Source organism: Aspergillus aculeatus (assembly GCF_001890905.1).
Source record: "Aspergillus aculeatus ATCC 16872 unplaced genomic scaffold ASPACscaffold_8, whole genome shotgun sequence".
Lineage (NCBI taxonomy): Eukaryota > Fungi > Ascomycota > Eurotiomycetes > Eurotiales > Aspergillaceae > Aspergillus > Aspergillus aculeatus.
Genome location: NW_017962983.1, coordinates 369,672 through 381,409, shown reverse-complemented (window position 1 = coordinate 381,409; position 11,738 = coordinate 369,672). Strand labels below are relative to the sequence as shown.

Genomic DNA, 11,738 nt, shown 5'->3' with positions numbered 1-11,738 from the left:
GTGAGGATGATCGGGGTGGCGAGGGAGATGTTGAAATGTAGTCAATGCAGGTACCCGCTTCTTTCTTCAAGGCTCGGGCTTAGAATGAGGGAATTAGTCGTTAGGTATGCACTTGTATGTGAGTATTGAGTCAGGAGGAGGATGGATACCCTACACGTATGTACAAGTCTCAGAATTCTGGTGTCTGTAGTGGGTGGGGAGGGGAAAGTGGGTGGATGGGCATCTGGTAATTCTCGCGTACCTGGGACGATGGAGAAAAGAGCCGGCCACTACCAGAACCAGAGGAGAAAGTCTAGGAACCGCACGCGTGTTTATCACCAACTGTGTCGTCATTCTTTCGACAAAAGGAAGGTTTTCTCATCGATGGGTTGGTGGAACGGATGTACCCGCACAGAAATTCCAGGTGGTTCGGGTGTTCAACCACAGGCTGTAAATTTCACGATGATCTATATCAAATAATCGAGCTAATGTCCATACATCGAGGCTAGAGTAATCACATGGTGGCGGGATATTACAGGCCCATTGGGTGCATGGTGCTCAGCACAGCTGCCACCGGCCAATCAACAAATGTCTTAAACAATGCAATTTTCAAGGTGTGCACAGATGGCCGCAGGAAGAAAAACAACGGTTCAGGTACAGCTTAGCTTAGCTTAGCTTTGACACTGACAGAAAACGGTAACAACAGAAAAAGAAAAAGGAAAAGGGCAAAGAGCACAATAACAGGACTCTGCTAATCTATTAGAGTATGTACTGCAGCCTGTGCTGGTGGCACAGGTCCTGTGTGTCGATATACACGAACTTCGACCATTGGAATGGCGAGGATAGGTTGTAGAGGAGGAGTTTAAGGGGGTGTTGAAAGAGGTGTGGTTGTCGACATCAAGCGGACAATTGATGGGAGGGCTGCATGCATTGCACTGCACTGCAACACTGAAGCGACCGTGACTTCTTCCTCCGGACCCAGGCCGATCAAGGATGCCTGAGTGAGGTTGTGTTCGGTCGCTGGAGATGTTATCCTCCTCTCGGATCTCTCTCTCCCCCTTTCCCCCTTTCTCCGATCGAGGTGATTATGGCGTCATCGGTCAAAAATACATGACGCGTAGATGATCGAGGAGAAAGAGGGGGTGCAGTGCAGTCGGTCGGTGGGCTGGTCAGTAAAAGTGAGCTGGCTGGGAAAAGCGGGGTTCGGTCGGCGGAAAAGGGGAGAAATAGCGAGGAACCGGGTGGTTGGTCGGTGGCGGAGATGGTGTGGTGGGTCGAGCTCATCATCATCTCCCAAGGCAGTCGAATAAAATGTGTGTGAAATGTCGAGAGGATTATGTGACAAATGGGTATCATAACACCGCTGTTTTCGCCGAAACACGCAAATCGAAAATTGTTATAGACATAGGAGAGCGCAAATGCAATAGAAACAAACGCAAGGAGACGGGTTTGGTCGGTAATCAACTGATACTCTAGTCCGGGTTCGTGAGCTAGGATTATCGTTAGCCGGAGACATAGCATCATCATCAGAACAAAACACATGACTGACCCGTAGAACAGGACGAGAGTAGTCCTCGTTGTCTTGCAGCGATGCATCGCTGTCACGACGACCATTGGCAAACAGAACGGTATCCGTCTTCATGCGGTTGTCCGTGAAGGTCGGCAGACGGTGGGCGGCGATCGACGATCCGGCCGATAGCGTATGACTATGGTTATCGGAAAACATGCCCTTCATGAAACTCATCTGTGAGCCTTTGCTTTGTCTTCCGTCCAGTAGGATGTTCTGTACACTTGGATCAGGGCTGCTCGCACGCTGCTTGCGTTTTGCGAAGAAGAGAACGAATATCAGAGCAATGATTGCAAGGGCACCACCAATGGATCCCACCACAATACCAGCAATCGTTCCCGAGCTCATGCCCGAGCTGCTAGTGGACTTGGAAGACGTGCCAGTACTGGACGCCGTCGCGGTCGGCTGTGTTGCTTCAAGAGTGACCGTCTTGACCGTACCCCCGGCATTGGTCTCGGTCGACACAGTCTGGCCAGTAGTTGTAGTGGCAGCTGATGTCGTAGAAGACGATTGTGTCGAGGATGTCTAAGAGAAGTCAGTGTCTGTGCGGTGGTCTTGTTCATACGGTCTCTTCGAATCGCGACTCGACAAGGATGCGCCACAATCTCCTCAAGAGCATTTATCTCGATCGAGTACGATGTGGTCCCTAGCGGTTTCGATTGATCGAACCGGGTTCCATTCGAGCCCCGTAATGCGCATCCTTCACCAGTGCGATAACAAAGATTCCGGCCAAGAGGTTTACTGACCGAACTTGATGTGGTTGAAGTGGACGAGACGGTCGCGGTGCCTGATGGCTGGTTGCCGACGACTTCGACGTAGGCATACAGGCCCTTGGAAGTACTTCCACAGCTATCATCCGGATACCCAGGACAATCTTGGCTGCATTTGGAGTTGTTCACATTGGTTGCAGAATTCGGAGCAATGTTCGAACACCAGCAGTCGTAGCCTTGCAGGATACCGAACGCATAGGAACTGCAATGATCCTCGCAGAGACCGTTTGACTGGAACGTACTCTCATCTATAAGCGGTCAGAACCGAGCCGAAAGCTGCCATAGACGAAGACATACTTGCGGCTTGAGAAGATCCCGTGTTCACGGACGAACAGTAGGTGATAGATGAGGAGACCGACACTGGCCAGGCGAGTAAGGCGATCGCCCCGAGCAGTGACGGGAGCACAAGCTGAGCCCGCATGGCAGGCAACGATCTCACCAGCAGTGGAGGTGCCGGGAATCAGATGTGCGAGTGCAGTTGAAGTATCGTACGTGAAGTCGTCTTCAAGGTTGCTGCTACGAACAACCGGACTGAGTGAAGTGAGATTTCGAGAGGGATAGGCGGCGACCTCCTTAATTCGAGTCGACTGGTCCGAAATGTATCACGCTTTGCAGTCACCACACCTTCCAATCACCCGATCGGTCGGTCTGAAGAAATTGTTTGCGGGTTCTTCAAAGTTGGAGAATGTTATGCGCAAGGCCCGTGCCGAGATCGGGGACGACCTAGAGCTTCCACAATTGCTGGTCGGATCGGTGTCCCGCCAAAGGTTCCTTTTGGGCTTGGTTGAAGGTAAAAGTAACTAATGTCGATCAGCCACCAACTCCAGCGGCCACATCGAGCACTGATACCTACCAGAGATTTGACCAAACGACGGCTCCGGGTCGAATTGGAACAACGAGAGGCAGTAGAAACTTGGCGAGCAATTGAAGGGGGCGTTCTTACAAGCGAAGGGACGCAAAGCCAGAGATTGAGGGGAGAGGAGGGGGGAAGAGAATCGAAGGTACAGGATCCAAGGCGACACCGGTAGGATTAGCAGGTTATCGGCATCGTCACCTCCGAACAGGGGAGGGGGGGAAGTGAATGGCTTGCTAGGCAAGGAACAGAGCGATCGTATGGAGCCGGAAAGACAGCGCAGATAAGGAAGAACAGAGAACAAACGAAGCGATCGTGTTAGTTGGTGAACTAGCTCACTTAGAGTCTAGAAAGAGAACAAGAGAACAAGAGGGAAAAGAAGGAGAGTAAGAGAAGGTGAGAAAAGCAAGAAAAGCAAGAAATCCAAGCAAGTTGTAAGTAACTAAACAGATGGGGGAGAGAGTTGGTTTGACTGCTCTGGGTAAGGAAGTTGGTGTCTTCTTCTGGTACGACGAACTAGCCCAGTACCCGTACTGCTGCAGCAGCAGCACAGTAGAAGCGGCGGGCGTCGTAGTCACTGACTTAGTCCTTAGTCTGAGTCTTAGTCTTAGTCTTACCGTAGTCTTAGTGGTAAGAATCAGGATGGGACCAGATCCGGCTCAGTCCCGATGTTCCACCTGGTCAGCCAGTCATCACTCTAGAATTGGTGTTGCTGTGTACGGTAGGTACGTAGTATAGACTGGACTCCAGATACTCGTAGATAATAACCAAGCACTACTGCCACCATGAAAAGGCAATTAGAAACAGTTCATGGCGATGTCTCTGGTTGAATCGTCTGCATACAATAAGTTACATTCTCGTGTACTTTGAAGTATGGGGAATACTGAATAACAAAGTAAAGAAGAAAAAAAAAAACAACCACAACACCAAAAAAAGAATGGGACAGAAAAAACAACAAGAGGCAGAAAGAATAAAAATAAAAATCCGGCTTACCCGCTTGGGAGTGGGGCCCTGCAGGCTACATTCGGGTTTAGTGGCTTCACCAACCGTCGGGACCATACGCGTCTTTGCTGGTACGGAGCATTAAGGCAATCTCCTCGATTCATCCAGTCGACACTAGACTAGACACTACGGAAGTACGGAGTACTAAGTACTAAGTCGAGAGACTATCTTGAGTTGGTGCTAGGTAACCACGGACGGACTGATTGATCTCCGCCTTGATATGAAAAACAACACTCCCCATCTATAGAATCAGTATTATCACTCACTGACTGACACTCACTGACAGTGAGCGATCTCGAGATTAGACTCAGGCCGAAGATAGAGAAGTATCTGGAACCACTGACTCCCGCCCCCAGTACCGTGTAGTGGACACCTTCGTACCTTACCCATCTGGTACCCATCGGCCTACATCCATACGTGGACCGAATCCAAATTCCGATCTGCTAGGAGTCCTCAACAGGAGGCTTACGATACGGCGCCACCGCAATTGGACCTACTACGGAGGGAGGTGGGAGAAAAAAAAAGAAGAGGCAGGAAAGGAGGCAAATGGGCCACAAGTGGTGATAAAGGGGGGCCAAAAAGGTCTATGACAACAACAACAGACAGCAACAGCATCTGAACAAAGGAATGAAGCAATGCTTCCACGTTACTGAGTATAACAACCATACTGGCAATCCAAACAATCACGCAACTGAGAGGCGCAGTCCGGCCAGACAAACACACAAACCCCCCCCCAATTTTAAAGTCGCAGCGAGCACCGGCAGGCAGCCCACCAAGCAAACCTCGATGTTTATTCGGCACAGATCCAGTCACTAGCTGCATGACACAGTGCGATAGATCCTTGTTCTGAAACATCATTCTGGGAGTGGGAGAGGGCGATGGGGGCGGCCGCGATCCTCGGTGCCAATTTTCCTCTTCCTCCTTCCGTTTCCTTTTTGACCTTCTTACCGACCACCGACAATACTCCAGACTTATTGGGGAAGATTTTGATTTGCGAATTTATTCTCTCTGCCTGCGTGCGTCACTCTGTCTGACACAGGCTAGGCGAGAGACGGCGGACGGGCAGCGGGGGAGTACGTAAAGTACGGAGGACAGTACGTACGTACTGTACAAAATTGCATGGTAAGGAGAGAGAGAAAGTGGAAGGGAGATGGATCTGCCGGGGTCAGCCACTTTTGTACCCGAGCCAAGTTATTCAGCGTTTGAGAACAGGCCACGGACGCAGATCCGGGGCTGTCAATTGGTGGGAGCTGATCAGGCACTGCGTGGCCTACTTTACTGCTTGCTTGGTCGAGATAAATGACTGTTCTTCGTGGCTGAGGAAGTTCAGGGCTGACTAGGTCGATCGAGATGGCTTGTTCGGCTGGAGGAATATACGGTTTAGCTTGGAGGAAAGTAGTAAAATGTCAACAAACAGAAAGAGTGGTGTTTGTTGCCTGAAAGCTGACCGCAAAAAAGTTGAACGGTGACTGATGCCCCGGGCCGATGGTGGTGGCCTTCCCAGGAAAGAAAGAGGTAACGACCACCTTTGTATCGGCACGGCAGATTTAGTATTATTGCATTATTATTTGCTCTGCACTGCACTGCACCACTTGCTGCAGCACTCGCCACCGCACGGGACAGCTGCTGGTCTTAGAATCTGCACCGGTGGAGTCGCAGCCCAGGCGAGACAAGACGGAACACCGTGGTCTAGAAGGGATCGGAGCTGACCAGAGTTGCGCTGTCCGCGTATGATGTGATGTACACATGTATTCGATGAGCTGGGGGCGATCGAGAGGGGGCTGGAACAGGCGGGAAAGAACTCCAGGAGTATCTAGACTCTCGGATAGATTTCAGTGCCTTGAGGAGGGATGAGAAGAACCATATCTTTGTAAACTCACCGGAAGCATCCAAACCAGGACTCGAACGAGCGACCGTGGGTGTGTGCCCATGGATGTGGAGCGAAGTGATGATGGGGGGTTGGTTTGCAGCCGGTCAGTCCCGTTGACACACCCAAGGAAATGTCCACTGCACCGTCCAGCGCTTTCCAAGGTTCGATTATCCTCGTGTCAAAGCCCCCAGGCACAGCGTACAATTGGAGCATTCAGGCGGAGACGACAGCCAGACAAGCTTCGGCTATCTCCAGACCAGCCATGCAGTTGTGTAGGTGGGCGCATCATGATTACGTGGGAGATGTTGTTGGTGATGCTTCGATGATGGGCAACGGAGAGAAGTCAACTTCCCCCGGGCTATTCGAGGTTCAAGACTTTTTACTGTACAGTACGGAGTCACCTCGATGATATTTCGCGGGCTCTTCACGCAAACCACCAAGAAACTCGCACGCACGCACGGGCTGGCTGGCGGGCTGGCTGGCTGAGGAGTTCATTCCTCGGAACTTCCAAAGCATGGGATGTTCATCCACCCGTGCATTAACTTCCCATTGTTGTGTGCACATGCAGCTATATCCCTGGAGGTGCGCCCTACTACTGTACGCATCATCGAGCAACTAACTTCTCCGTACACCGTACGGAGTAGACTAGCCTACGGTAGGCTTCGTGCAGGGCTGCGTGTCAGCCAATCCATGGCGGGTTATCAAATTTACCCCATTGCTGGGCACATGCACCGGCGCAGAGCTAAGAGAGTTGATGACGACAATACTGGAGCTGCTCTTCCGAGATCCCGTCCTTAGGTTCTGAGATCACAGTAACTTACGAGTAGGAGTAAGCAAACCACTAGATCTCCAGAGCTCCGGTGTTGTTGTGGCCATCGCTTCTGAAGCAGACTACCAGCAGTATCAGCAGTCGGGCGAAATCCTCAAACATCGAGACAGGAAAACCAACAAGACAGGAAATGAAAGAGGGATGGAAGGGGAAGAGGAAGTTTGCGGGAGCTACGGCTCTCCCGCGGATGAAACACGCCCCAAAAAGATGACAGTGGCACTGACAAGTCAAGAAGAAAACCTAATTGACTTTGGGATATCACCACCTCCATCATCATCATCATCATCATCATCATCATCATCAACAACAACAACAACAACAACATGTGGCTGGTGCGAGACGATGGTTTCCTTAAGTCACTGTTCTCCGTAGTGTCCGAAGATCTGCCAGCCATCTTCCTACGAATTTCGATACAGGCACACTTCACCTCACCCAGAAGTCAAATAGACGATCCCTCCCAGACCGAGTATCCAACGCCCCCCCCCCCCCCCAATGCGAAACACCGCCAGCGAGGCGGCTGAGAAGTGGCTGAAGGGGGGAAAAGAAAAAGTGGACAAGGATTGGATTAGTCAGTCCCTCACACGCCGATCACTCTCATCCCTCAATCTTACGAGTATAAGCGAAAGGGAGAGAGAGAGAGAGAGAGAGAGAGCGATTCATAGGGCGTATACTAGTGACAATTCAGTCGAACATCCCTCTCTCACAGCGACCCCATAAGTTATCATCCATAATCCAACTCCACCCTCCAACCACAAGTACCCAACTCAACCCAAGGGAAAAGAATTCCTTCCGGGGCCAAAGGATCCAATACCTAATCTACGAGTACTTCGTCCCGTAATGTCTATTCCCATATCAGCACTGACAGACAGCATGACCATCACCAAAATAGAATGGAATGGTCATAATGCCCATCAACTGATGAATAATCCCGTTTGTTCAAAAAGCTCGGCTCCTGCCACTATGGTAAGGCGAAAATAGCAGCCACAGACCACCTTGAAATAAGTCATCGGATAGTGTCTCTCATCGGCCCCTCCACACCTCCCTTTGTGGGACACTTTTAATTTGCTCTAGTGGCTTGTCAGTTGATCCACCGGCTTACTAGGCTGTGCTCCTAAATTTGGGAAGCTGTAAATACTATGTATGGACTGTATGAACTGTACTCAAGACGGGCACTGTGGACTACCGGTACGTACGGCTGTGGAGGACTGGATTAAGTTACTGTGTTGGATGGAGGGGATTAGTAATGTGGGATCGGGTTGTCAAGCTGAGATTTGAGGGTAGACAGACGGGTGCCCAGTAGAGAAATGGGGTTCTCGACACATTGATATGATGTGTAGGACACCGTACGGGAAAGGCAGAGAGAGACGACGCTGGGAAAGGCTTCTCTTCCTCTCTGTTTCAATCATTTTTATTGACTCCTAGACTTCGAGCCTTTCAGTTTGATAAAGCCGAGCAGGACTGTCCACGCGAGAGTAGAGTGAAACATCAAGTCGGTCGGGATCCCAGCTGACAGGCATGACAGGCCGCCGCTCGATCTGTCAGATGGAAGGCTCCGTCCGAGTTTTGTCGTCGGGTACTACAGAGTTATGTATTCAGGCCCGGCGCCGATTCGTCCTGTGACCTATCTTCGGATCTTCGCTGTAACATGATACGAGATCGATGAAGACAAGTCAGACAAATGATGCTTGTTCCAGTCGTTGTAATTGAGCTCAAGAAACCATTGCAAAAAAAAGGGGGTCAGACGCCGGGTCTACCGTATACTGTGAAGCAGACGTCGAGATTGGAGTTTTGAAATAGCATTAAACCACCTGGTGCAGTGCATACTGCAGTAAGCCGTTCCAATTCGGCTGCGTCTAAGTAATGTCTTGAAGCGTAGATTGATAAGTCGTGTATAGCTCCAAACATGGAGGGCTGCTCCCAAGGGATTTAAGGCCAACCGATCACCTTGGACCTCACCAACTGTAAACCAAAACTCATTCGGGGTATCACACATGAAATGTCAATGCAGTCTCGGACACATGTGCAGCGGGCTTTCCACTCATGTACTGCTTCTGTAAGAAGTCAGCTATCACCACCGCTCCGCCCGAGGCGGGGGTGGCCTCCAGCGTCCTCCTTCTGCAACCATCTCTCGCTCCGTTCGTCGTCGTTCCTCTCGAGGGAAGCGTGGGGGTGGGCTGTCCAGCAGTAGGGGGCCGGCCTTGTCCGTAGCTGATGCAGGCAGCGGCGGTGGTGGCGGACGCCCAGGAGTTGTAGGAGGAGGCAACGAGGTTCGCTCGCGGTGGATCTCTTGGACCCGACGGCGGCGTGCGCGGCGAATGTCTTCCGAATGCTCGATCAGTGCATCCACTTGCTCCTATACGGAAGCAGTCAGCTAGGGGTTCACAATGACGCGGCAGCGCCAGAGTGCGTCCGCACCTTCTCCAAGTAGGTAAAGATGAAGTACGACGTTTCTGTCTCCTCATACTCATAGCCCGCCCGTTCGAGAGCTTCCTTCACGACCAAGTCCCTCGTGATCTCGGTCCACAGGCGCTCGCGATGGTCCTTGACACCGACAAACCGTCTTCCTATCCTACCAAACTGACGGCTTGAGTCCTCGTCGGACTGTCGGGGCTCACCAAAGCCACGCTTCGGATCCCGGTCAGGGTATCGCAACGCATCAGTGTCCGGCGGGGCTCTGTCACGTTTCGCTCGGGGGACTGGCCCGATAACCTCAAGTTGGTCCTTTTCCTTGAACGAGTTTTTCCTCGGCAATGGCTGATGGCCTGGAGGCGTATAATAGTCCTGTTCAACGAATTCTTCTTCCTTGAGGGACTCGTGGCTGCCGTCGCGGCGCACCACAGTGAGCACTTCTTTTTCGCGCTCAGTAAACGTCGCTTCGGGGGCAACGAGAGGAAGGCCGTCTTTCGAACGTCGGTAAGGGTCTGGATGCGGTGGAGGGTGACCGCCCCTTTTCTTGGGTCGAATTATAGGTATCTCATTCCTATCCAGTCGTCCTCTGGACCTCTCACTACCCAAGCGTTAGCTGCATACTCCAATGATGAAGAACGACGCGTGGACAGACCGACGATGGGTCTCAGACTCGTAAAGGAGGTCAGAATTAGAGAGCCGAGGGCGATGAGTCTTTCGGTGATCTGGGTCGAAGTCAGCGCCAATAACTAAGTTGGAGAGAGGGAAGTCAGAGCAAAGTACCCTCGTAGACATGCCTATCCGAGAAGGCAGGATATCTCTTTGGGGACGGAAGTCGAGACCTTTCCATCTCCGACGAAGACCGTCGGATCTCCTCTTCCTCCTCAACCACATCTCCACCGCGTCTGCGCTCCCTATACTTTCGGCGGAAGACCTCCTCTTTGTCCACTTCCTCGTCGAGCTCACCGTCCGCATCTTCGAGACCTCTGTGTCGGTGATGGCGGTGCTTGTGTCGCGTCCGCGTAGCAGTAGCATACACTGGACCGCTGCTGCGAGTGCGCTCATACTGCCGCTTCAGCAGCAACTCGTCCTGCTCTATTTTCGGGTTGCGAAGAATCCCTCTCGGAGCCTCTTTTAATTCTGCACGTCGTGACAAGTGGCCATGCTTCGGCCTCCCGTGCCTTCCGACAATGACCATATCCTCTTCCTCCTCTTCCGTATCACTCTCCTCGAGACTACTACTCTCCGACTCTGATGAGGAACTCTCTTCCTCCTCCCCCTCCCTCCTCCTCCTCCTCCTCCTCCTCCTCCTCCTCCAGAACAAACCTCTCCTTCTCCAAATCAACCCCGCGATACCTCGGCCTTCCCCTCCGATCCCTCTCCCTCTCGAACCCCCGCGTCCTCTCTCTCGGCTCAAGAATCTCTCGCACCGGCCGATGCACAGGCTTCTTCGCCTTGGGCTCCTCCCTCTCCCTCTCCCTCAGTAGCTGCGACGCAACCGGCGGCGCCGGGGCCACAGGGATCATCATCTCCGGGCCCCGGGCTCTCTCATCCCGTATCCGCATCCGTTTAAACTTCTCAACCGGCACAGGCATCGACGGTGCTGATGGTGGAGGCGGCGGAGGCGGCGGCGGCAGCGGCGGTACGCGTCGGTCGTACCGGAGTTCCTCCTCTTCTTCTTTGAAGTGGCGGCGTCGGTCTCTCCCTCTGCTGTGACGGGAGTACGGATCGCGCTCGCGGCCGTAGATATCTTCTTCGATGGCATCGTGGGCGTAAGATCTTCGTGGCATTGTGGAAGTGTTCTTCTTTCTTTGGGAAGGAGGGAGGTAGGTGATTCTCGTTTAGTGGAGAGTTGGCTAGTATTGCAGCGTTGATTCGACTAGGTCAAAGGGGAGTTATCTACACGGCGTGTGATAGGGAGATAGTAACGAGCTGGTGGATGCGTCTGGATGTTTGCGGGTGTTTATGTTTGGCTTCATTAGGCGACGCGATAGGATTGTGGTGAGGATTATACGTTTGGTGGAAGTGATTGAGGAGTAGTTGTGGCTGTGGCTGTGACTGTGACTCTTCTGGCTGGAGGGGTTGTTTGTTGGGTTGGGCTGTGCGGGGTCTCTGTATGGGTTGGAGGAGGGGAGCGATGATGACTCGTATTTGAGATTGATTTAAGAATTCAGCAGCGATGAGGAGTTTGCTGGTGGGGTTATGACGAGTAGACCATTTTTGTCAGTTGGGAAAAAGAGAGGATGGTGATGATGTGGATAATGAAGAGATTGGAGGTAGTGTTGTTGTAGCTGGAATAGTATTGTTGCACACACATCACATCACATTAGTTGAATTGTTAGCCAAAAAGGCAAATGACCCCGCGGCTGTGATCGGCTGATGTCATGCTGCAGTGGGCTGCCTTGTCGGGCCCATGGGCTCGCTCGCACCGTTGGCCAGGTTCATGCGACTTGAGTGTGATG

General features: G+C 52.1%; 2 protein-coding genes across 2 annotated transcripts; both read right to left on the bottom strand.

Annotated features, from left to right (window-relative positions):
* Window positions 1–1,451: 1,451 nt before the first annotated feature.
* On the bottom strand, window positions 1,452–2,737 carry ASPACDRAFT_60518 (WSC domain-containing protein; the record flags this gene model as incomplete). Its single annotated transcript, XM_020203566.1, has 4 exons — window positions 1,452–1,469; window positions 1,529–2,071; window positions 2,293–2,564; window positions 2,614–2,737. The coding sequence occupies 4 exons, from the start codon at window positions 2,735–2,737 to the stop codon at window positions 1,452–1,454; spliced, it is 957 nt and encodes a 318-aa protein (XP_020056024.1).
* A 6,512-nt stretch (window positions 2,738–9,249) lies between these two features.
* ASPACDRAFT_78623 (uncharacterized protein) lies at window positions 9,250–11,066 on the bottom strand (the record flags this gene model as incomplete). The annotated part of the gene is made up of 4 exons (XM_020205226.1): window positions 9,250–9,877; window positions 9,932–10,001; window positions 10,060–10,565; window positions 10,603–11,066. The coding sequence occupies 4 exons, from the start codon at window positions 11,064–11,066 to the stop codon at window positions 9,250–9,252; spliced, it is 1,668 nt and encodes a 555-aa protein (XP_020056023.1).
* Between the last annotated feature and the right edge of the window lie 672 nt (window positions 11,067–11,738).